Below are 27,323 nucleotides of genomic sequence, written 5' to 3' on the forward strand. Positions count from 1 at the left end.
ATGCTGACAAAGATGGGCTCGTGTGGCGTGTCTTCAGTACGTATGGATATACGATATGCTTGAGCCACAGTCGAAGCAGATGGGAATAATAACCGAGCGATAACAGCACCCACGGGAACATTCATGTTGCTGATGCATTGTAAATCATTCAAGTCATCTTTTTCAAGGCAATACCTTCTCCCAAATGTCAACTTTTCTTTGTAGAGCAAATGTTGTTGGATAATGGAGGGGTGATTTATACTGTAAAAATTGAAAATTGATCAGGCAAGTGTGGGGTAAGAACTATTTGAATCATATGCATGACTGGATGTGTAACAAGAAAGCATATTCTCAGAATCTGAAGCCATTGTTTTGATTCTCCAGAAATGCAAGACGTCTTGGCGTGACGTCACGAACTGGGGGCGGGACTTTCTGAAAATGCCCAATTCGCAGCTCAATTTTTGGACACTTTAATTCTTTTTTATTGTTGTTTTGCATTTGAATAAAAATATCATCCTGCGTGTTTTGGGTATTTTAGTTGCTATAAAACGTTTTTCGGATGTCAGTTAAAAAACAAAAAAGTGACGTCGGTTGTCCTTTAAGGTGCTTTATAAATACAGTGAGACCTCAACTTACGAACTTAATTGGTTCCCCGACAGAGTGGGTAAGGCGAAAAGTGTGTATCTCAAAAAAAAATTCCCATAGGAAACCATTAAAATGGGAATAATCCGTTCCCGGGTTTCCATAAAATATACTTTTCAACTAAATAAGCCTTAAAACTACACACAACATACCTTATTCTATGTATAATAAATGTGCTATTGTATTGTAATGAAATAAAAACACTGCATTGTATCATAAAGTCACTTTATTTACATTTGTGATGGTCATTTATGGCTTGATGGAATGGCGTTGGAGGTCGAAGGTCAAAGGGAATTGCTGTTTGGAAAGAGAGGCACATTACATGAGGACTGTAATTAAAGAAATAAACTGTGCTGTAAAATAAAGTTTTATTTACCTTTTTGATGGTCGTTGATGGCTTATGGAAGGAGAGTCACCTTCCATAAGGACTGTTGGTGCTGTCCGGTCGTGTGCTTCCACCGAAGATCACTCCGCCAGCCGTGGTGGGTGGGTATTATGAATATAGTGCTTATTATAAGGTTTAATTTTCAGACATTTGAAGTTTGTAAGACGAAAAGTTTGTAAGATAAGGTGTTTGTAAGTTGAGGTCTCACTGTATTGCATTGCATTGCATTGCATTGCTATGATTATCATGATGATGAAAACACAATATAAAAGGAAAAGAAGGGCAAATAACGAATCGCACCTCCCACACGTCGGAAAAAAACTTTTGCAAAAACAGCAATACTATATATATACTATATATATATATATATATATATATATATATATATATATATATATATATATATACTATATACTATATCTTTTGTACAGATGACGGCTGAAGAAACCTTCTCATCGATGGACCACTCCTGTACGACTGAGAGCTTACACAGACGTATATATATACTATATTATTAAACACATCATTAGCAAATGATCAAAGACATCATTCATCATTTGGTCCAATGGTGGCACTTGCAAAAACTCTTGTCACATTTATGTGAGCAGTTTTTGTGTCAGGACACAAAAGCTCCCCGGCAGTCAATAAATATGACGGTCTTAACGGACAAACGCCTCCGGACAAGTTGTGTCCATAATTTGTAAAATCAAATGACTTCTACTGAGCGTATCTTACAAAGATTCCACGGCATATAGCGAGATGTTACGTTTTAAGAGTTGCGCTGAATATTCCGGAAGTCTTGTTTTCGAGTTGGTGACGAGTCCTGATGTGACGTCATGGAAGCAACGCCCCTGACCGAGAAAGCGACACACAATGCATTTTACGGTACTTTGCTTGGTCTGAAAACTTCGTGTTTATCCGTGTTGATGGCGAAATTAGAAGTAAAACATAAATAATGTGATGGTGAATTGTTGTGTGTTGCACCAAGACTACTATTTGATACTAGTTGATACAAATTCCCAGCAGGCAAATCAGCCCATTTCCAACGGAGCTTGGGCGCCATTTTGGGCATTTTCTTGGATGCTACATTGGAGTCCTGACGGCTCAAATTGATACGGAAGGACTTCTTTAATCGATGGCAAACATTTATGCTTTCCTCTTCAGAACTATTTGAATCATATCCATAACAGGATGAGTAAGAAGAAAGCATCTTCTCCGAATCGGAAGCCATTGTTTCGATTCTAGAGCAAGGCAAGACGTCCTGACGTGACGTTACGAACAAGGGGGCGGGACCTTCTGAAACTCGCCATCTCCAAGGTCATTTTGAAGTAGTTTTGGGACACTTTAACTCATTTTTATTGGTGTTTTTCATTTGACTAAAAATATCACCCTGCGTGTTTTGGGTATTTTAGATGCTATAAAACGTTTTTCTGATGTCAGTTAGTAAACAAAAAATGGTGTCGGTTGTCCTTAAAAGTAGAAGCTGTCAGGAAACTGTCATTAATTCTCCTGTTTTCTTCTTTTCTAGCACGGGATCGAAGATCTGACAAGTGAGGAGAGCGGACCTCCTTCAGGAGAAGAACTGCACAACTGTTTGGCATCCTCCCCAAACCATTGGAGACCAGTGTATCAACCCATGATTGGCCTTCCCGTAGCTCGACTGCTCGTCTAAGCTAAAGCAGAGGAAAGTTGTATGTTGGTGTCTTGCACTCGCTCTCGAGGACCATGTGGTTTTCGCCAAGGACAAGTCGTACCCCTTTGCAGAACTGGAAAAGAACCCAGAACACCATCTCGTCATCCCTGTGGCTATTAACTTTCAGCTGGTGCTTTATGGTAGCGATAGCTCAGAGCTACCACCCTACCGTCAACACACAATATGGTAAATTACGAGGTGTGAGGGTACCTCTACCCAGTGAGATCCTTGGCCCGGTGGACCAATACCTTGGTGTCCCGTACGCTGCCTCCCCGGTTGGGGAAAAACGCTTCTTACCACCTGAACCGCCCTCATCCTGGTCAGGGACGAAGAACGCCACCCATTTTGCTCCAGTCTGTCCCCAAAACATTCACAATGCCGTTCCAGATATCATGATGCCAGTATGGTTCACCTACAACCTGGATATAATTACCACGTACATCCAAGACCAACACGAGGATTGTCTTTATCTTAACATCTACGTTCCAACAGAAGATGGTGAGTGTGTCGAGTAGTCAGGAAACCCCTTTTCTGTCTTCCTTCTCTATCACTTCCTTTATGTTGTTGAGCATGACCTGTTGTCTGGCGCATGCTACAGCCGTGTCAGTCATTGCAACTTACCGTCTTTGTTTTTTTTTTTTTTTTTCATCAACTCTCTACTTTCATGTCACACTGAGAAGGTTCCTCTTTTGATGACTAAATAACTTATGATGACAACATTTGAATCAAAGAAGGGAGACATTGGGGGTTTGCACTTTTTCAGACCTTCACTGTCTTGGCAGATATTAGTGACAAGGTGCTTGCCTCATAAAGTGAATGATCTTTTCATAGGTTGGTGAAATAATATGTCTGGTACATGAGAGGCCTGTGGCATCAGCTTAACCTATGTAAGACCCTTTACTCTCCTTTTTAAATGGAGATTTTATTTAAAAAAAGCCATGCATTTTAGATTTGGATATTTTGAATGACCCTTTACGGGTCACCTATTGTCCGAGATGTTCGGTCGGACACTGTGAACAAAGGTTCGAACACAGGAAGATTGTCTTTTACTGCCGGTAGGGGAGGTAGCCATTCATGACCGACGTCCACCTTCTGCAGCCCTCTGCCAAGCAATTTATTGAGAGTATATGCAAATTTAAAGGACAACCGACACCATTTTTTTGTTTCCTAACTGACATCAGAAAAACGTTTTGCATCTAAAATACCCAAAACATGCAGGCTAATATGTTAACTCGAATGCAAAACACCAATAAAAATGTGTTAGTGTCTCAAAACTACTTCAAAATGACCTCGGAGATGGCGACTTTCAGAAGGTCCTGCCCCCTTGTTCGTGATGTCACGCCAGGACGTCTTGCCTTCCTCGAGAATCAAAACAATGGCTTCAGATTCGGAGAAGATGCTTTCTTTTTGCTCATCCAGTTATGAATATGATTCAAATAGTTCTGAAGAGGAAAGCATAAATGTTTGCCATTGATTAAAGAAGTCCTTCCGTATCAATTCGAGACGTCAGGACTCCAATGTAGCCCATAAAATGCACAAGATGGCGCCCAGGCTCGATTTAAAATGAGCTGATTTGTCTGCTGGGAATTTGTGTCAACTAGTATTAAATAGTAGTCTTGGGGCAACACACAACGATTCACCATCGCATTATTTATGTATTTTCCTTCTAATTTTTCCATCAACGCGCATCGACACGATGTTTTCAGACTAAACAAAGTACCCAAAATGCATTGTGTGTCGCTTTCGCGGTCAGGGGCGTTCCAGTCGTGACATCACATCAGGCATCGTCAGCAACTTGAAAATCGAAAAGACTTCCTGAATATTCAGTGCAAGTCTTAAAACGTAAAAACGTGGAATCTTTGTAAAATACGCTCAGTAGAAGTCATTTGAAGTGATTTCACAAATTATGGACACAACTTGTCTGAAGGTGTTGGTTGTCCTTTAAGTGATAGATTAGTAAAACATAGCCTTCTTGATTTGAATACCACACCCCTGGACGTCCAAGTCCTAAATTAGTCCAAGGCCAGATCTCCTACATCAGGGGTGTCAAAGTCATTTGACACAAAGCCAATTGTAGTTATGGTTTCCTCTCGAGGGCCGTTATGAATTTGGGGAACCCATTAGAATGTTTAAATCCCTTCAAATATTACATATAGAGCACACAGCAAATTAATGAACAACTCGTTTTCAAATCTAAAGTCAAGAATAATGACTTTTATTGTGGTTGACATCCAAAAATATGAAATTTTGGCTCAGATTTTAGCAATCATCATAGAATTTAACAAGTTTGATTTGCTTTCGCGGGCCGAAAAAAATGATGTGGAGGGCCGGATTTGGCCCGCGGGCCTTGACTTTGACACCTGTGTCCTACATGATGATGATAGTTTAACAGGCCGTGTCTGTTCACCTCATATTGACCCCAGATTTTCTGTGCTTCCATTGTGGGCCTTCTAAACATGAAAACTTATAAATATGATAACTTCTATTCTATATCACCTATTCAAATGATTCGAAATGATATCATTTCAATTTGCGGTAGCTCGAAATGGCGAAATCTGACCAGCAACTGCATGGCTTGTAATGGGTCTTAAATAGAAGTGCATGTGAATATAGGCTTCCTGTGTCCCAGGATGGCAGCAAATTCATTCCACCACTTCGGAATATTTCTGCAGCACCCAACTCCCCCCCCCCCCGTTTACGTTTTCAACAGGTCCTCTGTCGTTTCTTGTGGATGATTTGGGTGACGGGGTGGGGGATGTCCGACAGACTTGTTGCATGTAACCTGCAATATTTTCCAGAGCTATCTGTTATTTTGTAGTTTTTTTTTCCCATTCATTTTACAGTCAAAAGAATATCCAAGGAATGTGCCAGGAAACCCAACAAGAAAATGTGTAGAAAAGGAGGTAGGTAAACAACCGGATGTGAAAAGAAATGAAATGAAAGAAACTTGAGGAGGTCATTTCCAAAGCAGCCAATATGAGCGACAACCAAGTTTCAAGTCAAAGTTCAAATGGGCAAGAATCCAGGAGCCACGTCATTGTTGACCCGAGTGCAAGCGAATTGTGCTGCCTTGCATGAGGCTGCGCATGGCTGCGCAGGTGTACCCGTGATTGGAAAAAAACAGGTTACAAAATAAACGTAAGAGTTTTGAAAGGCAATTGATGCCGAAAAACCAGCTGCATCTTATTTTTGATGCGATTGTAAATGGATGTTATTTATTTTCATCAATGTGAATGAAATTTGAAGCAGGCATGAGAATCGGTTCAATTAAACTCTCAAATTTGAACATTCTATGCAAAGTAATGTTACAGCAGGCCTATCTCACAGTAAAGTAATGGCATTTTGGACACAACCCCTTTTCAAGAATTTTTTCCTGTAAGAGGCGCTAAGTAGCTAGCTAGATAATTTGTAACAGGTAATAAGGAGACAGAAATGAACTTAACTAGCTATCTAGGCAGATATCCTTTAGCCAGCTAGCTTTCTATGTATTTGAGTTGAGGTATCACTGTATTTGCTGTCTCTTTACTATCTATTAGCTAGCAAGCTACATATCGAGCCGGCTACCTAGCTAGCTATCTCTTTGCTATCTATCTAGCTAGCTATCCATTAGTTATCTATTAGCTAGCTAGATAACTTTCAATCCAGTTGAGTTATTTGGGGTTGAGTGAACGCTGGCGCATTTGGCTGCCACTGCTCACCCACAGAAAAACCTAACCTGTGACTGTAAAGTGACTTTGAGAGTTTGAAATGCTCTTATAAATGAAATGCATTATTATTATTATTATTATTATTATTATTATTATTATTATTATTATTATTATTAAAGTAAATCAGAATTGGCTATAACTACCAATCTTGAAAACAAACATTATCAAAACTGCTTATTAGGATATTATTCCCAAGGAATGCAAACCTGCTTTCTTCCTCCTACTCACTTTAATGAAATTGTTGCAGATGATACGTCTGCGTAAGCTCTCAGTCGTACAGGAGATGAGAAGGTTTCTTCAGGCGTCATCTGTACGTCTTTGAAGGTGTTGGATGTTTCGCTTCTTATCCAAGAGGCTTCGTCAGTGAACTAAAATCTTTTTCCTGGTAATTTCGAAAGGGGAGTAAAAAAAAGTTATTTGCATAAAACAGCAAAACCCTTCACTAAATTGCCATGGTGGGGTGAGGTTCAATTTGGATCGCTCCTACAACTGACTTCTTAGGCAACATAGGCTTAGTTATGCTGATGAGGTGATACCAGGTCAAATGGGGCAATCAGGCCAGTCGTAGAATGCATACTCAGGCAGGACAATATAAGTAATCATCAGGACAATAGAGGTAATCAGTGTAGCCACAGGAAGTAGTCCTCTGCTCCCCCCAACCTGAGAGCAAGGTTATATATATATAGAGAGAGATATATAGGGCCGAAACTACCAGTAAAAGACTTTAGTTCGCTAACGAAGCCTCTTGGGTAAGAAGCGAAATGTCCGACACCTTCAAATAAGTACAGATGACGGACGGCTGAAGAAACCTTCTCATCGATGTTGCAGATGATGTTTGTGTTTTAACTTTTCCTCCTGAATGCTCATGAGATAATGTTGCCTTTCAATGCATTCTTGTTTTTACTGTTCAAATGGTATTTTGGTGAGATTTCACTGATCATAACACTTTAATATTTAATATACACTTGCGGTCAAAAGTACCAAAGCAATGATAGATTGTATTGAATTTACCTTTATTAGTCTCACAGTGGAGATATTTGCAATTAAGAGATCTAAGGTTGTGAAAGGAAGAGGAAGGGAATGGACGAAGTAGAAAAACAAAATACAGGAGCTGCTGTAAAGGCAGCCACTCTCGCGGCGCCATTTTGAAGTCAAAAAGAACAAAAAGAAACTGAATAACAAATCACAAAGAGGGTACAGAAAGTGCTGAAGAATGAATGACTCTCTGTGTCTTTGTGTTTTCATATTATTTGTCATTTTTCAACATGCAGCGGCTCCTCTCTCTCCCGGTAAATTGGCCTTTTCGTGTTTATTATGTTTGTCAAAGTCACTATAAGTGCCTCGCACGCTGGGTCCGAGAGGACGGTAATTTCATATGTGCTGTATATCATGCAAATTAGCATATTTGACAATAAAGCTAAATTTGACTTTGACAAATAATATGACAACACAAAGACACAAACAGTCATTCGATCTTAAGTACTTTCTGCACCCTCTTTGTTGCATGAAGCAGTTCTAGATGAAAGAGAAGAGGATCAAAGCATCTTTTTCACTAGTGGATATGGGACGTTGTGATGAAATGTGCACGTCTGCTACAAGCTAAATGTTGAAAGCAAACACGAAGCTGTAGCATTCATTGATGAAAAGACATTTTCTCACATCTCCTGTCCCATGTATTGTAAATCCGCTTCAATTCCAAGCAGCGGCAGTTCCACATAAGCGTTCTGCGATGACTGAATTTGAGTTTTTTTATGAGCAGTTATTGACGAAAAGACATTGTCTCACATCTCCTGTCGCGGCTTGGAATTGAAATGGATTTACATGGGAATCCGCTTCAATTCCAAGCCGCGACAGTTACACAAACGCATCGGCGCTCTGCGCTGACGATCCTTGCTGTGAAAATGTTTTGTAAAATCACACGGCTAATTCCTGATTTGTGCCCGACAGGACGTAACAATCAGCCTTTTAATTGATACAGAGCATATCTTGTCCCACAGAAATTTGGTTCTCAATTTCCATGGAAGCAATAGGCAGCGTGTGACCTCACTCCGTGCACCCATATGGTCTACTTTGGTAAACCAATTTTATTTGAGACAAACCCTCCAGGCACATCCGCTTCAGAATTAGTCCCAGATGTAAAATATGCACAGAAATATCTCTTTAATATTAGTGTTCCTCATGATTTTTTTCTCCCTAGTATCTCCCTTAGGTTCAGTAATGCGTAAATGGTTTTATTGTACGTTTCGTGTATTAGTTTTGCGACACAATGTTATGAGAAAAGCCGGTTGCAACTTAGCCCCCCTGCTGCCATAAACATGAAAGGTGTCATTTAATCTGAAACCTTCGTTTCATTTTATAGATACTTTTTTAAACACATATGTCGTCTAATCTTATCTTCTTTTGAATTTGCGATATACCAAGAGTACATTGGAGACCAACTGGTAGATTGTATCGATGTATTGAGCGCCAGTGTCCTAAATGCTTTTAGGTTTCTACATGGTTGTCTGAAATGTTACAATCGATAGTCTACACGTCTGTGTGAGCGCTCAGTCGTACAGGAGTGGTCCATCGATGAAAAGGTTTCTTCAGCCGTCATCTGTACTTCTTTGAAGGTGTCGGACGTTTCGCTTCTTATCCAAGAGGTTTCGTCAGCGAACTAAAATCTTTTTGCTGGTGGTTTTGGCCCTATATCTACCCCTACTGTGCAGACGTGGCTGTGCCAGACTCTGCTATGATTGTAAAAAAGGAAATTGTATGAAGCAACACATTGGGGAGACTAAACAAATTCTCAAAAAAAAAAGACTTTGTCAACATCGCAGGGATAATACTAGTGGGCCTCAATCGGCAGTACACATGCACCTAGACGCTAGCAACCACTCATTTGACGACAATGAGGTTAAAATCTTAGCGAAAGAAAATAGATGGTTTGAAAGGGGAGTAAAATAAGCTATTTCATAAAACAGCAAAATCCCTCATTGTTTGTACAACAGACTTCTTAGGCAACACAGGCTTAGTTATGCTGATGAGGTGATACCAGAGCAAATGGGGCAATCAGGCCAGTCGTAGACCTCATACTCAGTCAGGACAATAGAAGTAATCAGTCAGGACAATAGATCAGAATAATCAGTGTAGCCGCAGGGGAGTAGTCCTCTGCTCCCCCCAACCTGAGAGCAGGGACCAATCATAGCAGAGTCTGGCTACGCCACGTCTGGACAGTAGAGATATAAATATATAGGGCCGAAACTACCAGCAAAATACTTTAGTTTGCTGACGAAGCCTCTTGGATAAGAAGCGAAACGTCCGACACCTTCAAATAAGTACAGATGACGGACGGCTGAAGAAACCTTCTCATCTATCGATAGGCTGCATTTCAAATGAAACTTGTATTCCAATTGTAAGATTTGAAGCAAACACTAAAAATATGACAATGTGGGAATTCTAAAGTTGTTGTTTTTTTTTTTTAATGGGTGCAAAGCTGGAGTCCTTGAGTAGCGTCATAGGCAATGCTAATACCGTTTTCATTCCCAATTTTATGTTATCTATAAATATGATTCCCCTGGAGGAAAGCATGATTAATCCGCAGAAATAAGGTAATGTGCTAGTTTTTCCACAGCATTGGCCTCCTTGATAAGTACCGAGTACATTTCTTGCACATTAATGGCCATCAAACGAGAAAAATAGCTTTGTGAACTTTGAGAACCTCACGACAAGAAGACAGTTATTTGCTACGTTTCTGCTTCAGGGTGCCTCTTCCTATAATAAGACTTATTATTAGTATTATTATTAGTACAGTGAGACCTCAACTTACGAACTTAATTGGTTCCCAGACAGAGTGTGTAAGGCGAAAAGTGTGTATCTCAAAAATATTTTCCCATAGGAAACCATTAAAATGGGAATAATCCGTTCCCGGGTTTCCATAAAATATACTTTTCAACTAAATAAGCCTTAAAACTACACACAACATACCTTATTCTATGTATAATAAATGTGCTATTGTATTGTAATGAAAGAAATACACTGCATTGTATCATAAAGTCACTTTATTTGTATTTGTGATGGTCATTTATGGCTTGATGGAATGGCGTTGGAGGTCGAAGGTCAAAGGGAATTGCTGATTGGAAAGAGAGGCACATTACATGAGGACCGTAATTAAATAAATAAACTGTGCTGTAAAATAAAGTTTTATTTACCTTTTTGATGGTCGTTGATGGCTTATGGAAGGAGGATGGAGTCACCTTCCAAAGGACTGTTGGTAACTTAACCTCTGGTGCTGTTCAGTCGTGTGCTTCCGCCGAAGATCCCTCCGCCAGCCGTGGTGGGTGTGTATTATGAAAATAGTGCTTATTATAAGGTTTAATTTTCATAAATTTGACGTTTGTAAGACAAAAAGTTTGTAAGTTGAGGTGTTTGGAAGTTGAGGTCTCAGTGTATTATTATTGTTATCATCATTACTTCTACTACTATTACTTAATATAGTTTGATTATTGAGATGAATAATAATGTATTTTAAAGCATGGGCTTCCTTGTGGTCATGCAGAGTACAAAAAGTTCAAAAATAAACTTATACCTTCTATCCATCCATCCATATCGAGAAAGGGAGAGAGAGAAAGATGGAGTGAGAAAGGGAGAGAGAGATAGACAGAGAGAGACATAGAGAGAGAGAGACACACAGAGAGAGACACACAGAGAGATAAATAGAGAGAGAGAAGAGAGAGAGACATAGAGAGAGGGAGACGGACAGAGAGAGACAGAGAAAGAGAGAGAGAGATAATACAGAGAGAGAGACAGAGAAAGAGACAGAGAAAGAGAGAGTAAGATAGATACAGAGAGATAAAGAGAGAGAGACACAGAGAGAGGGAGACAGACAGAGAGAGGTCGAGAAAGAGACAGAGATAAAGACAGAGACAGAGAGAGACACCCAGAGACAGAAAAAGAGAGACAAAGAAAGAGATAGAGAAAGAGAGACACAGAGAGAGAAAGATAGACAGAGAGAGAGAGATTGACATGTAAAATCATTACTGGTGGATTATGTTCATCAATCCAACATTGACAGACACCCATCTTGCTTGGCAAATGATGGGAACAAACTTTAAAAAATTGACAGACTAAGCACTAATGGAAGCATTTTTTTTATTTATCACCAAAATCGTCACAAACCAGGTCAGTCTTTGCAGACCGTCTGAATCCATCACTGACACCTGTTTCATTGACAACTGAAGACACATTGTGTCTTGTGACCGCCAGTGTTTGGTTCTAGATTAACTGCCACCTGAATCCAAATGTAGAGTAACGTCAGTCCAGGATTTGTGTGTATTGTCACAAGGTACACTGAATTTCTTCAACAGCATATATATTTTTAGTTATAAAATGATACATTGGCTTACGAACTTAATTGATTCCCAGACAGAGTGTGTAAGGCGAAAAGTATGTATCCCAAAAAATAATTTCCCATATGAAACCATTAAAAGGAAAATAATCTGTTCCCAGGTCCAAACATACTTTTCTACTTTCTAATTTTCTAAGCCTTAAAACTACACAAAATATACCTCATTTTGTGTATAATAAATGTGCTATTGTATTATAATTAAAGAAATAAACTGTACTATACAATAAAGTCGTTTTATTTAGCTTTGTGATGGTCGTTGGTGGCTTGATGGAATGGAGTGGCCGGTTTCATCAGCATTAAACACTTGGTGAGGAACGTCGCCTTCTTCTTTCACCATCTTGAGGAATGATCCCTTGTAGGTGCTTTCTCTGCGATAATTTTGCCTTGTTCCTCATCAATTGTGTTCTGTTTAGCTGGGTTGATAGCTTTTTGCATCAAGTGTACAGATGGCTTGTGCAGGTTATTTGTGGAGCCTGATTGATGGGAATTGTAACCTTGCAGTCTACACTCTGCCTTTGAGCTATCAAAGGTGAAACGAGTCCAAATATCACTGTTTTCCATCCATTTTGTCACTCTCTCTCTGTCGTCTGCCTGTCTCTTTAATGTTTAAACCACCTCCCCTCACTGCTGCGATCTTGACCAATCACATGGCTTTAACCGACAAATTGGGGCGGGGAATAGAGGACCAAAACAAGCCGGCTGCCATTTTCTTGTTCGGAGAACAGGCTCGTTCGCGAATGACACATCACTCATCGTGGCATCTACGAGTGTATCCCGAAAAATAGTTTGTATGCCAAGGTAAAATGTTCATAAATTTAACGTTCATAAACCGAAAAGTTCATAAGACAACGGGTTCGTAAACCGAGGTATCACTGTACCGATATGCACACACATACACCGAAAGGGCAATGCACGTTTACTGAAAGAATTACCTGTCTCAGAGAAAACACTTTTAAAAACCAAGACGAATTGGGCTTTCACTTCCGCCTGAACGGGATATCAGTCCCTATGGGTGTCTTCTCAGTATCGCACAGCATTGAGCTTCAGTCAAGGTTGCAGGCGTGAGATATGTGACAGGCTAGTTTTTAATGACATTGTGAAGCTGTGACAATGACTCACTCTGTCTCCCATATCAGTCTAACTTGCTCTTCGTATGCAATTTACAGTATTTAAAATGGAACTCTGTGAAAATCTGACATATTTTGACATCTTGAAAAGACCTTTATGGTTTAGAAAAGAGAGGAGAAGAGGATGGGTAATTTTCTGTTTGAGGGTATTTCAGGGCTTAAAAATATGTTTTTCGAGGAACATCACTCAGGATGTTGCGTTTATGGAGCATTCCATTGTAATAGTTTATTTATTAATTTCCAAATATGTCTTTGATGTAAATTTACCAACAACTATTAGAAAATGTAGTGAAAGAATTAGTTTGTACCTAATATCAGCTAAGTGGCACTTACAGTTCCTGCACAACAGCTGTTTAAATGGCAAATGTAGTTATGCCTCATCGGATTCTTGCAAAGGATTTATTCTGTAAATGTAGTGAAAGAAATGGCTTTTTGCAAGCAATGATTTATTCAACGATGTCATCATCTCAATAGCTCACCTGCTACCAAAAATGTTTATCAAAGTCAAAGTCAGCTTTCTTGTCAAATATGCTAATATGCATGACATACAGCACAGATGAAATTACTGTCCTCTCGGATCTATCCATCCATCTATCTATCCATCCATCCATCCATCCATCCATCCATCTATCCATCCATCCATCCTTCCCTCATCCATATTTCCATCCTTCCATCAATCCATCCACCCATCCATCTAGCTAACATCAGATTTTCTGAGGTAATGATTCTAAAAACTGTCTGTCAATCTATTCATCTATCCATCTAGCCATCCATCCATCTATCCATCCATCCATTTATCCATCTATCCATCCATCCATCCATCCATCCAGCTAGCTAGCTAATCAGGTTTTGTGAGGTAATGATTCTAAAAACTGTCTGTCAATCTATCCATCTATCCATCTATCCATCTATCCATCTATCCATCTATCCATCCATCCATCTATCCATCCATCCATTTATCCATCCATTCATCCATCCAGCTAGCTAGCTAATCAGGTTTTGTGAGGTAATGATTCTAAAAACTCTGTCTGTCTACCTATCTATCTACCTAGCTACCTACTACCTACCTACCTACCTACCTACCTACCTACCTATCCGTTCAATGAACTAGTCGCACATATTGATTGAGTTTGAGAGTTTGGCGACATGAAGGTCCAATTAGGTGTAATAAAAATGTGCAGCCTAATCGTTCAAGAGAACGAAAGCAATTAATGTTCCAATCGCTCAGTATTCACATGATATGAAGACAAAAACAAAGGATGACCAGATGAGCCATTGATTTACACACTAATGCCATTTGGGATTTTAGGTTCAGACACTTAAAACCTGTCCTGATGAATTCATTAATGCACTGATCCAAACATTAATGCAGACTGAATGATGGAGGAAATGAAAGACCAATGTGTCAGGCTTTATAAGGGGGAGTAGAGATATGAACTCACAGCTTACCTCATTGAAGCAATTTCACTTCCTCCCGGTGACTTGAAGCGTGTAGAAATTTGCTTAGAAATTTTAAATTGGCGATAAAATTGGGATCTTGCCAGCTAGAGACAACAAATGCGACATTACTTTTTTCTTTTGTTCAAAGGGTAAGCAGTGTTTGCGGCTGCTCCAATTTAAAACGACAAGCTTTACCTTTAAAAGACTTCCTTGCGAGTAAAATGACTGACAGACGATTTTCTTAAAGTCTCACTCTGTTGATATGATTCTCTTGAAGCAGAGTTCCGGTGCTAAATTGGTTATACTTTCTATCATTTCTTCTTTGTGTTTCTTCTTTCTTCTAAAATTTAACTCCACTGCAGGTCGCGCTCAATGTGAGTCTAAAAATTCCTATTCGAGGTCTTCACAACAGTGTTTTTGAGAAACAGCTTTTAAGAGAGACTTTCCTTCCCCAAAGAGAGACTTTCCTTCCCCAAATTCAGCTTTCTCCATGAGTCTACAGCATTGGTTCTTAAACTGGGTTTGATTGAACTCTAGGGGTTCGGTGCGCCGGTCTCAGGGGTTTGGTGGATCTTGCGCTGCAGAAGTCCACCCCTCAGTCTCGTCTGCAGTTAATGGTCATTGAAAGAAGGGTTCGGTGAATGAGCATATGAAACTGGTGGGGTTCAGTGCCTCCAATAAGATTAAGAACCACTGGTCTATAGTATTTGAGAAAAAGTGCAGCCAAATGTATGCTTCGGTTGCTTCTATTGTGGGCTGTCCAAGTAGCATTCATATCAAGGCCATGGACTGTTTCAGCCGACATTGGTCCTAGGGCTGAACAATCCTATCACAAAGTTTGGTTCTTCTTTCTTTCTTTTCCTTACGGCTTTTCCCTTAAGAGGTCGCCACGGCGAATCAGTGTCCTACATCTAACCTTGTTTTGTGCATCCTCTTATCTCACACCACCTACCTTCATGTCCTCTTTCACAACATCCAACAACCTTCTCTTTGGTCTTCCTTACGTTCTCCTGCCTGGCAGTTCAAGGATCAGCATCCTTCTCCCGATATAGTCACTCTCTCTCCTCTGGACATGTCCAAACCATCTCTGTCTGGCCTCTCTGACTTTCTCTCCAAAATCTGTAATATGAGTTGTCGATCTGACCTTATCCAATCTTGTCATTCCCAAAGACAACCTCAACATCTTCATCTCTGCTACCTCCAGTTCTGATTATTTTCTTTTCTTCAGTGGCACTCCCTCCAGACCAAACATTATGGCTGGTCTCACCACCTGAAACTCTTCTATCACGCATCACTCCTGACATTTTTCTCCAGCCTTCCATCCTGCCTGAGTTCTCAGTCGTATAGGAGTGGTCCATCGATGACAAGGTTTCTTCAGCCTCATCTGTACTTCTTTGAAGAAGTACAGATGACGGCGGGAGAAACCTTTTCATTGACTGCCTGAACACGCCTCTTCACAGTCTCCATTGCTCTGGACAGTTGAGCCCAAGTACTTAAAATCATCCACCTTCTTTATCTCTTCTCCCTGTAACCTCACTTTTGTACTCGGATCCCTCTCATTAACACACATATATTCCGTCTTGCTGCGACGGACCTTCATTCATCTCATTTCTAGGGCAAACCTCTACCTCTCTAGTTTCTCCTCCACCTGTTCCCTGCTGTCGCTACATATCACAATGCCATCTACAAACATCATCATCCAAGGAGATTCCTGTCTATCCTCCTATCCCAAAGTTTGCAAACCGCCCAATTAATGAGAAACTGAACACTTTTGAATCATACTCGATGCTGGACCAGAGCCCATGAACACTGTGAAATACACCCGATCCTGCTTAGACCACAGTATGTCTTGTCACAGCAGCCAGTAAGACTCCACTGTAATCTGGGGGTTGAGCTACAACAAAATGCCGAGGGAAAAAGGAGACAGGCCAAGGAAGTCTCTGCAGCACGAAGAATGGGCGCACAATTTCCAACATGACAGTAAACATTGGCCTTTGTGGTTTGAGAGCTGTCTAAGATTTCCTTTGAATACGAATGTCTATGTTCTATAGTCTAGCCGGGACGCTCACTGACCCGAGTGAATCAAGTCACATTGATTTGTGATGCAAGACTTGACCTCAACAGGAAATTCACACTCCGAGGCCCCACCGCCGTTGTACTCTTCGCCTTTCACAGTTAACCCAATTGTTCTGTCCTTCGAGTGGAGTCCAAACAAACACACATACATGGAGTCTGCTGACTGTCGTACAGAAACAGACAAACTATGGGTCGCTGGTCGGATCCGGTCCGTTGGTCTTTTTTAATCCGGCCCACCGAAAGCTGATACGCCATTGAGGTTTGATTTGAATAATTGAATTCATTTCATTTGGACTTGTAAGGACAAGTATTTTAACGGCAGATGGCGTAGTTACTTGAAGTGGCAGAGAAGTAAGGGGAGACGAAAAGAGACGGAGAGAGATAGAGGATTAAATATTATCTATCATTTGCAGACATTTATCAAACAGGAATTTCTAAACCCGGTAAAAAAAAAAAACAAACAAAACTATGTATTAAACTTTTTATTACTATGTTACATTCACAATCGCTACATAACAACAGAAGTTCTGGAAGCGATACGAAAGCCTGCAGTAGCGCCAAGCAAGTTTATCTCAATGCAAATGTATTAACAGCAACTGCCTTTTAAAATATGATTGGTAATATTGATGTTTACATGATGCCTACGTGCTACCATTGCTTCATTTAAGAAGCATGTGGCGTTGACATGCCATTTTTCGTTATCCACCAGTAGACAGCCATTTTTTTTCTTTTTAAGACGAGCTGTTTATTGTTTTTTTCACTTTGCTATTTTGAGAGCAGCTGAAGCACAGTGTGAATTTTTGGCTGTCCTTTCCAGTAGGATTACAGCATCCTTAACCTTTCAGCTCCATTCTCCATCATTCGCTCTCACGTGTCCCAACCAAGCTGTTCCTTAACCTCTCCTCTGAGAGATGGATTGAGAGGAACGTTGAAAAAGAAGAGACAGCAAGATCACAGACAGGAAAGGAGATACACATCCGCCCTCTCTTAGAGAGGGAAAATTGTCACCCGAGGATTAGAGAGACTGAACATAACAGCTTGAAATTGTCAAGGGGGCAACTTTTCACATTTTCGGGAAAATTCCGTTCTGTATTCTGACCTTTTTGATATTTAACGGCGAGGCTCATCTATTGTCACGGAACCCTTTACCTTTCCAAAGGCAAGGCAGTTAACATTCAGCCCTTCCCTCTATGGATGGAGGCTATTGTGAATTCATTTTATACATCTCATGACTTTATCTGGATGGGTGTAGGAGTGCATTCGTGCATGTGGCGGTTTCTACGCGAATACCTCCAAGGCAACGTAGTTTTTTGTCCTTGGTGGCACAATTTGTAAAATGAAGCATTTTGCCACACTTGATCGAACCAACAAGTCAAGATTTGTTTTATTTAAATCTTGGAGACATGATTGTGACAGGATTCCATTTTCGCTGTCAATGTGCATGAATAGTATGAGTTATTCGATAGAACCTTGAAGGCTGCTGATGCGAACAAACACGTTCATTTATTTATTTTGAAGCATCACAAACAATTTCACCATCTTTGTGCATAACATATATTTTATGTCGTTTTAAGGCTTAGAAAATTAGAAAGTAGAAAATTGTGTTTTATGGGGACCTGGGAACGGATTATTCTCATTTTAATGGTTTCTTATGGCAAATTATTTTTTGGGATACACACTTTTCGCCTTACACACCATGTCTGGACCAATTAAGTTTGTAAGCCAAGGTATCACTGTAAAATTAAACATAATGAAAACAACAGCGATGATAAAATCAATGACTATCCACTACTCTATTTTAGCCAAAGGCTACATAATGCGTTTGCAGTCAAAAGGATATGAATGCCAAATTAAGTATACAGCTCCGAACATTTCTGTAAAGGAAAGCAAGAAAAATAGCAATGCAAGTTTACGTGCCCCGGAGGGTCCTGCACTTACATTCAGCACAAGGACAACATCACATTACCTACCGTGCAGGGCGCCAGAGACAAGTTGCTCACATTCGCACGTACTTGTATACGTGATACACGCATTCTCGTGTTTTATTCAAATATAGACACCTCCCGGGAAGCTGAAATCCTTGCTCTTCCTTGAGCCTTGTAGTTTAAAGGACAACCGACGTCACTTTTTTGTTTCCTAACTGACATCAGAAAAACGTTTTATCGCATCTAAAATACTCAAAACACGCAGTATGATATTTTTAGTCAAATGCAAAACACCAGTAAAAATGACTTAAATTGTCTAATAAGTACTTCAATTTGAAACCGTTCGTGGTGTCACTGCAAGACGTCTTGCCTTGCTCGAGAATCAAAACAATGGCTTCAGATTTGGAGAATATGCTTTCTTGTTACTCATCCAGTTATGAATATGATTCAAATAGTTCTGAAGAGGAAAGCATACATGTTTGCAATCGATTAAAGAATTTATTCCGTGTCATTTTGAGGCATCAGGGGTGGGAAATGTCGCACCCAAAAAAGGCAGAAAATGGCGACAAAGCCATGTAAGGAATTAATCAGCCCGTTTCCACAGGCTGATTAATTCCTTACATGGAGCTTTGTCGCCCTCTTCTGCCTCTTTTTGGTGCAACACGAAGTTTTCAGACCAAACAAGTACAGCAAAATGCATTGACGTGATGGAAGGACTGCTACAATGTGTCCTTTTTTTCGGTCAGGGGCGTTCCTTCAGTGACGTAGGGTGAGGACTCGTCACCAATTCAAAAACATGACTTACGGAATATTCAGCGCGAGTCTTAAAACGTAAAATATAGCTATATGCGGTGGAATCTGTGTAAAATACGCTCAGAAGTCATTTGAAGCCATTTTCCAAATTATGGACACAACTTCTCCGGGGACGTCGGTTGTCCTTTAAACCCTGATCTCTTGAGTGTGTTCATGTCAATTAGCATGTTGTTAGCCGGTTAGCTCGTTGTCTCATGGCTTTTTTGCTTCTCTACTGTGTCGTTAACTGCAAATTCTGCGTCAAGAGTAGATTTGAGGTGTATTTCTGAATAGAAAATAAAACTCCAATGTATCATTTAGATGCAATGTTGTTTTCATGAAAATTGAACAGTGAAGTCTCAACAAAAGTGCACCAATTTTACGGAGGAATTTAGCATCCAATGCTGTTTGTTTTCACAACTACTCAAATTGAGAAGCTAATTGCTGAAAATGTATTGTATAGGTTTTTTAATGTACTGAAACTGTACTCTTCTTGACCTTATTGTATTATGTACTGTATTTGTTATGTCTGAATGTATTTTTGTATTGTGTATTTTTTTTTTTTTTACAAAAAAAAAAACATGATACCATGTTAATAAGGAGTATCAGTACCATTCTGAAAATACATCTCTTTATTCGTATAAAATGAACATTTTGCTATCCCAAGATAAGGACTTGATATTTATCATGGTTAGATTGACAGAGGTTCTTCGAACTAAGTATTAATAATAGTAATATAATAATACATTTCATTTTTAAGCGCCTTTCAAAATTCTCAAGGTCACTTTACAGTCACAGGATAAGTTTTTCTGTGGGTGAGCAGCGGCAGCCACACGTGCCAGCGTTCACTCAACCCAGAAGCAACTCAAATAGATAGAAAGCTAGCTATCTAGCCAATCGATGCCCAACAGATACATAGCTAGATAGCCAGCCAGTTAGATAGTGAATAGCTAGCTAGCCAGCTATCAGATAGCTATCAGATAGCAAATAGCTAGCAAATGATAATAATAATACTAATAATAATACATTTCATTTATAAGCGCCTTTCAAAACGCTCAAGGTCACTTTATAGTCACAGGATGAGTTTTTCTGTGGGTGAGCAGAGGCAGCCACATGCGCCAGCGTTCACTCAACCCAGAAGTAACTTAAATAGATAGATAGATAGCTAATGGATAGCAAATAAATAGTAACAGATAGCCACATAGCCAACAGCTAGACAGCTCACAGCCAGTCAGCTAGACAGCTAAGAGCTACCTAGCTAGCTAATGTATATCAAATAAATAGAGAATAGATAACCTGGTAGCCAACAGCTAGCCATGACTATATTCTGATTAGCTGAAGATGTTGTTTCTCTGAAAACGTGAACCCATATACAGGGTGAACCTGAAATATCAGGCCCCAATTCTAATTAGGCCCTGTTTCTTAGTGTTTTGTCTGAATGAAATGAAACTTTGGTCATAGCTAGTTTATTATATTCAAAATATCACATCATAACATGACGGTCTTTGGCCTTTTTTCTCCGTTCTACAGCGTGTATTCTAGATGGCCTCCATTTAGCTCAGTGCATTCTTACAGAATGAATTGGTCCATCAACCTGCCGCTCATGAGCAAGTTCTAGTTCCAGCAAGACGGAGCAAGTTCTCACACCTCAAATCTGTCCCGAGTGATCAGTCTCAAGACTCATTTTGAGTAGGCACCCCATAGCCCGGACCTAAGCCCCCCAGATTTTGTACTTTGAGGCTATCTTAAGGACGGAGTCTACGCAGGGAAACTGTCAGAGATGTTCGATAGGACACTGTGGACAAAGTCTCGAACCCAGAAAGATTGTCTTTTACTGCCGGCAGGAGACGCAGCCATTCATGACAGATGCCTGAATTCTGCAGCCCTCTGCCAAGCTATTTATTGAGATTATATGCAAATTAAAGTGATACATTAGTAAAACATAGTTTTCTTGATTAGAATACCACACCAAGTCGTAAATCCTGTGCTGAAGGAGTTTCCCAAGTCCTAAATTCTGTCCAAGGCCAGATCTAGATGAAGATGACAGTTTAACAAGCTGTGTCTGTTGACCTCTGATTGACCCCAGGTTGTCTGTGCTTCAATTGTGTATTCGAGTCACGCATGTTCACTAAGCATACATAAAACAGCACAAAAGTTTTAAATATGATAACTTCTTATTCTCCATCAGAAACCTAGAATCTTCAAAGAACTCAAGAAACGCATCACGGCAGAGATGAAGGCCATTACCAATTCAGTCTGTAAGAACCTCATGGACAACTTGCTTCTGCGCCTCAAGAAATGCACAAGGCTAAATGGAGGCCATCTAGAACAAATGCTTTAGAACTGAGAAAAATGTGATGTTTTATCTATAATAAACTAGTTATGACCAAAGTGTCATTTAATTCGGACAAAACACAAAGAAACGGGGCCGAATTAGAGTTTGGGCTCATTTTTTTTGGGTCACCTTGTATTTCTTTTTAGTGTGGTCCTAATACTCCTTTGTACTTAGTAATAATTTATTTCACATCAATATGTTTCTTTGTGATCTCAAATACTGCTATGGAGTTTTAATTGAATGCATTTTGAATGACATAATCCGCATTATGCTTAGCTTTTTGCTTATTTATTTTTTTAAGTTGCCTGTTCCTCTCTATGTCTCTGCCTGCTTTACCAAACAGGTTCCCATGCGAAAAAACAGGGTGAGGATTTATCGCATAACGACGGTGATGAAGACGAAGGTATTTTCATGGTGAACAATGATAATGCATGTTTTTTTCCCCCATTTTTTTCCTTTATGTCATTTATTCATTTATTTATCCTGGTTGTATTTGCAAATGAATGAATGTGATCAGCATCTGAATTTAAAGAGTGTTTATACTACAGTCAGGTGACATCAGTTTGCAACCAAGGTAATAGTCCAATGTCTCGTGTTGACAAGGTGTTATTACAAGGCTACCGGTAGCAGTAAGAGACCCCCTCTGGAGCTGTGGTCAGCCATTGAATTTGTGGCCAAAAAAAAATGGCCAAGAGGAATCGAGACTGCGGTGTCATATCAGTCTATTCAGCTGGTCCTACAGCGGATTTCGATGAGTAGAGGCAGTCATGAGAACCGCTGGAAAGGATTTGAGGCGAGTGGTGTTGAAAATGGAATGTTACTGCTCAGCAATCGCATTGTTCACTTTCCATATTTATCTTGGGATATTTCAGGCTCAGGATGGATCTCTTGGTGAGATTAGAATGAGAGATGATTCTTGTGCTGCAACAGAAATGGATTAAGTCCCCGAATGTTAACCAAACCCTTGATATTGTCCGGCCTTTGCCATGGTGGTTGAGTACCCAGATAAAGCCCTGTCAGAAATTGGATTTTTTTTTTTACAGTCTGTTGTGTTCACATTTGATGAAAGGCGAGTGAGGAGATACATTGATACGGCCGCTTACGAACGCTTTAGCTAACGAACTTTTCGCTTTACGAACGTTAAATTCGCCAGAATATAATCTTGCCATACGAACTATTTTTCGGGAAACACACGGAGTGCCACAATGAGTGATTCTTGGCGCTGTATCTCTGAAGTGAACGAAGCTAAAAATAGCAGCCGGCTTGTTTTTCCTCTATTCCTCAGTCTTCGGTAAAAGCCGCATGTGATTGGTCGAGATCCGTGGTAGAGGAGGGAGGGGACACACGCAGCAGTGAGTGGGGGGGAGGGGTTACAGAAACAGAAACACACACACACACACGTGAAAAGGAGACGACAGAGCTTGAAACAAAAAAAGCAAAACAAAAGTGAAATAAAATACATACATATTGGTTTATATAGCGCTTTAACAACAGCTGAAGCTGGAACAAAGCGCTATCATAGAAAAAAAGGGAAATTTTGCCCCCTTGTAGACAAGAAAAACTTTGCCAGAGGCAACGGCAAGCGCTTTATCGGCACCCAAGAATAAAATAAAAAAAAAAAAATTCAGAAATGGCGCTCTACGTCATATTTTCAATTCCAGAATAAATTTGTGAATGGCAGTGAATGAGTTAAAAAAAAAAGGCGGCAATGGTAAAAGATGCTTCTAAGAAGTCTACAAGCATGTGCGACTGTTTAACTGCAGTCGCCTGGAAAAGGCTGACAAGCGTCGATCTGTTTGTCTGGCACGTCCCAGCGCTCGTGTTCACACTGGCTTGGTCTCGAAGCCACGCAAGACTGAAACTGTCGCATGTCTATTCTTTACCGAGCGCAACTAATGCTATTTACAGAATAGCACAGAAGAAAGCACACTAGACTCCCAGTAGTAGAATCTCTGACGCAGCATTGTAGCTAATGCTTGTGTTAGTCATCAATCCTTAACATACCCATGTGAAATATTTCATTTTGCAATTTTACGAACAGAATTTCACATGAATACTTTGAACAAGCTACAAAATATTTATAGCAATAATCAAGTACAGTCATACCTCAGCTTACGAATTTAAGTCGTTCCCAGGAAGTGTGTGTAAGGCGAAAAGTGTGTATCCCAAAAAATGATTTCCCATAGGAAACCATTAAAATGAAAATAATCCGTTCCCAGGTCCCCATAAAACATAATTTTCTCCTAAACAAGCCTTAAAATTACACAAAATATACCGTTTTATGTATAATAAATGTGTTAAATGTGCCTATCTTTTGGATACACTAATGTTTGCCTTAGAGTGTTTATCGGTTTGAAATAAGTAGGAATTTTGTGTTGCCAAAGGACTCTTTGTAGTTTTTCAGAAACCCCAGCAATGTAAGGTACTGCTACTCCTCTCCTTTTAGTATCTTCAGCATTTTTGGTTTCGTTCCTTATTCTTTCCTTTTGACATTTGTTAAAAGACCACTGAGGGTAACCACAGTTTGTGAGTGCTCTCCTGATATGTTTTGACTCATTTTCTCTACCTTCAACAATTGTTGGTATGAGGTTAGCCCTATGCTGGAGGGTTCTGATAACTTCTAGTTTGTGTTGTAGAGGGTGGTTAGAATCGAAAAGTAAGTATTGGTCAGTGAGTGTGGCCTTCCTAAAGACTTCTGTTTTTAGTCATCTTTTATAATTACAGTAAAGTCTTGTTATATCGATATCGGATATATCGATAGTCCCGGTTATATCGATACTATTTCTATGCACGCACGGCGAAAATTACATGCAAACAGGGTCGGATATATCGATAGTCCCGGTTATATCGATATTTTTTCGGACTCCCTTGAATATCGATATAACGAGACTTTACTGTACTTTACAATCCAAAAAGGCTAGTTTGTTCTCTTTAATGTCCTCGTGGGTAAATTTAACGTGGATGTTTAATGTTGTAGCTTACACAGATGTATTAATGACGAAAATGAAATCGAAAATATTGCAAAATTATTTTGAACACATTTTCCCGTACAAACTTTCTTGTATGTGTGCACATCTAAAAATACAAACAAAGTCTTCCCTCTTGAAAATGAGCACCATTCATCGAAAGATAGATATTTGAACACACCATAAATTCCTCACAAGCTGCCGCACCTTTTTGCCCCAGTGTACTTTTACTGCGCATAATCACATTCCCCTTCCGCCGTATGTCAGTGATAGAAATGGAATGTTGGTTTTAATGTGAAAGGGCGCGTAGAATAAAAACACAGAGAGAACTCCCACTCGCTCACACCTCCGCAATTCACCTCTCATACACATTCTCATTCATTGTGCGCAGCTGCCGTCTTGTCTGGCCGCTCAGCACCTCCATCGCTCAGCCTGTGCTGCCTCACTCACTTTGCCGTGTGTCAATACGGGGATAATTCTCTCCTTCCTAATACCGTTTAGCTGTCCTCCCCCATGTTATGAACCCCCGGACATGCACTTTGGATTCAGTCTATTACTTTTTTAATAATATAATAATACATTTCATTTCTGAGCGCCTTTCAAAACTATCAAGGTCACTTTACAGTAACAGGATAAGAATAGGTTTGACAGGGTAAAAGAAGCTATTTTCATAAAACAGCAAACCCCTTCACTAAATTGCCATGGTGGGGTGAGGTTCAATTTGGATCATACCTACAACCGACTTCTTAGGCAACATAGGCTTAGTTATGCTGATGAGGTAATACCAGATCAAATGGGGCAATCAGACCAGTCGTAGACCCCATACTCAGGCAGGACAATAGAAGTAATCAGACAGGACAATAGTAGTAATCAGTGTAGCTGCAGGGAGTTGTCCTTTGCTCCCCCCCAACCTGAGAGCAGGGACCAATCATAGCAGAGTCTGGCAACGCCAATTCTGGACAGTAGGGATATATATATATATATATATATATATATATATATATATATATATATATATATATATATATATATATATATATATATATATATATATATATATATATATATATAGGGCCGAAACTACCAGCAATAGACTAGTTCGCTGACGAATCATCTTGGATAAGAAGCAAAACGTCCAACCCTTCAAAGAAGTACAGATGAAGGCTAAAGAAACCTTTTCATCAAAGTCACAGGATACGTTTTTTTCTGTGGGTGAGCAGCAGCAGCCACACGCGCCAGCGTTCACTCAACCCTGAATAATTCAAATACAGTAAAGTCTCGTTATATCGATATCGGATATATCGATAGTCCCGGTTATATCGATACTATTTCTATGCACGCACGGAGAAAATTACATGCAAACAGGGTCGGATATATCGATAGTCCCGGTTATATCGATATTTTTTCCGACTCCCTTGAATATCGATATAACGAGACTTTACTGTAGATATGAAGCTACAGTTAGCTAGCTAATAGATAGCTACCCAGACAGTTAGCCAGATATCTAGCCAGATAGTCATAAAGCTAGCTATCTAGCTAATAGCTATCCAATAGATAGCTAGCTAGACACGTTACAGTACCTAGCTCGTTAAATATGATAGCTAGCTATGCTATCTAGCTAGATAAGCTAGCTAGACCTGAAAAATCGGGGTCTCTAATGTGGGACAGCGTGAAGCTAGCTAGATAGCTAGCTAGATGTACGCTGTCCCACAATAGAGACCCGGTTTTCCAGAGGCTATTATTATTACGCCGCAAATAGTCACATAGATGGTGTTGTTGGATAATATGCCACGGAAATAAAAGAAAGCCACGCTCAACATTGCTTCCGCGTACCAAGCTGCTCTCGCTAATGAAAAAGTAAATCTGTCTGTGAGTCCGTCTGCCTGCTGGTTCCTCTGCAGCTCCAGTCACAAAGAAGGCCTCGTGTGAATGTGCAAGCCAAACCATCAAATAAGTAAAGCAAGCACACACTCGAAGGCACAAACAATGCTTGCTTCCAAGCAACGAGTATCGGCTCACACGCACATAATCTCTCTATGGTTACAGCGCTGGGGAACACAGCTTAGCTCCACCTGCCATGGTGTTGCCATCCATTCTATTCCACAACAATAACAAAAATGAGAAAATCTACTCTTGTATTATACATTTTTTTTTCAATTGAAATGTTTTTTGAACAGTTATAAAAGGGAGGACATGGTCACATTGAGCATCATCTGGTCAAGACATCAAAATAAAACATAGATCACATGACCATCTCAATAAGACGTTTTACATTTCTTGCTATTCTGCTGATGCAATGTCCTGTTCACGATGCCGTATAAGAAAGAGAAGTAAAAAAAAAAAACAATAAGAAACAAATAATAGTAATACAAAAAAAATAATGAATAATAGTAATTATAATAGCAATCATTAACAATTTTGATCTTGAGTGGATTGGGATTCATAGGTTAACTTAAATATCATTATAAGCACTTAGGTTGCTGTAAAATGTTCCCAGGTATCCCATAGTCTCTCAAATTTCTCTCGCTCGCCTCGGACAATGAAAGTAATCTTTTCCATTTCATAAATTATACATTTTTGTTAATGTTTGATCAAAATGAATCATCTTTTTGAACCGCTGCTGTTCAATGAAATGTATTATTATTATCTAGTCAGCTATCTGTTAGCTATTTCTTAGCTAGCTAGCTAGCTCTCTATCTATTTGAGTTACTTCCGGGTTGAGTGAACACTGGCGCGTGTGGCTGCCGCTGTTCACCCACAGAAAAACTCATCCTGTGAAAGGCACTTATAAATGATGATTATTATTATTATTATTATTATTATTATTATTATTATTTATAATATTTATAATAATAATAATATTAGTAGCA

At 39.7% G+C, this 27,323-nt stretch overlaps 1 protein-coding gene across 3 annotated transcripts in view; it reads left to right on the plus strand.

Annotated features, from left to right (window-relative positions):
* nlgn3a (neuroligin 3a) overlaps nt 1-27,323 on the plus strand; it is a 232,790-nt gene that overhangs the window by 58,443 nt on the left and 147,024 nt on the right. The window contains exons 2-4 of one of the 3 annotated variants that reach the window (XM_089019990.1): nt 2,535-3,197; nt 5,543-5,602; nt 21,831-21,890. In XM_089019990.1, the coding sequence (XP_088876116.1) occupies nt 2,732-3,197; nt 5,543-5,602; nt 21,831-21,890 (586 nt within the window). In that variant the 5' untranslated portion in view covers nt 2,535-2,731. The remainder of the gene's footprint in view (nt 1-2,534; nt 3,198-5,542; nt 5,603-21,830; nt 21,891-27,323) is intronic. The other 2 variants (XM_089020000.1, XM_089020009.1) reach the window with 2 other exon arrangements.

Source organism: Hippocampus bargibanti, linkage group LG02 (assembly GCF_051943395.1).
Source record: "Hippocampus bargibanti isolate YZ-2025 linkage group LG02, ASM5194339v1, whole genome shotgun sequence".
NCBI classification, from domain to species: Eukaryota; Metazoa; Chordata; class Actinopteri; order Syngnathiformes; family Syngnathidae; genus Hippocampus; species Hippocampus bargibanti.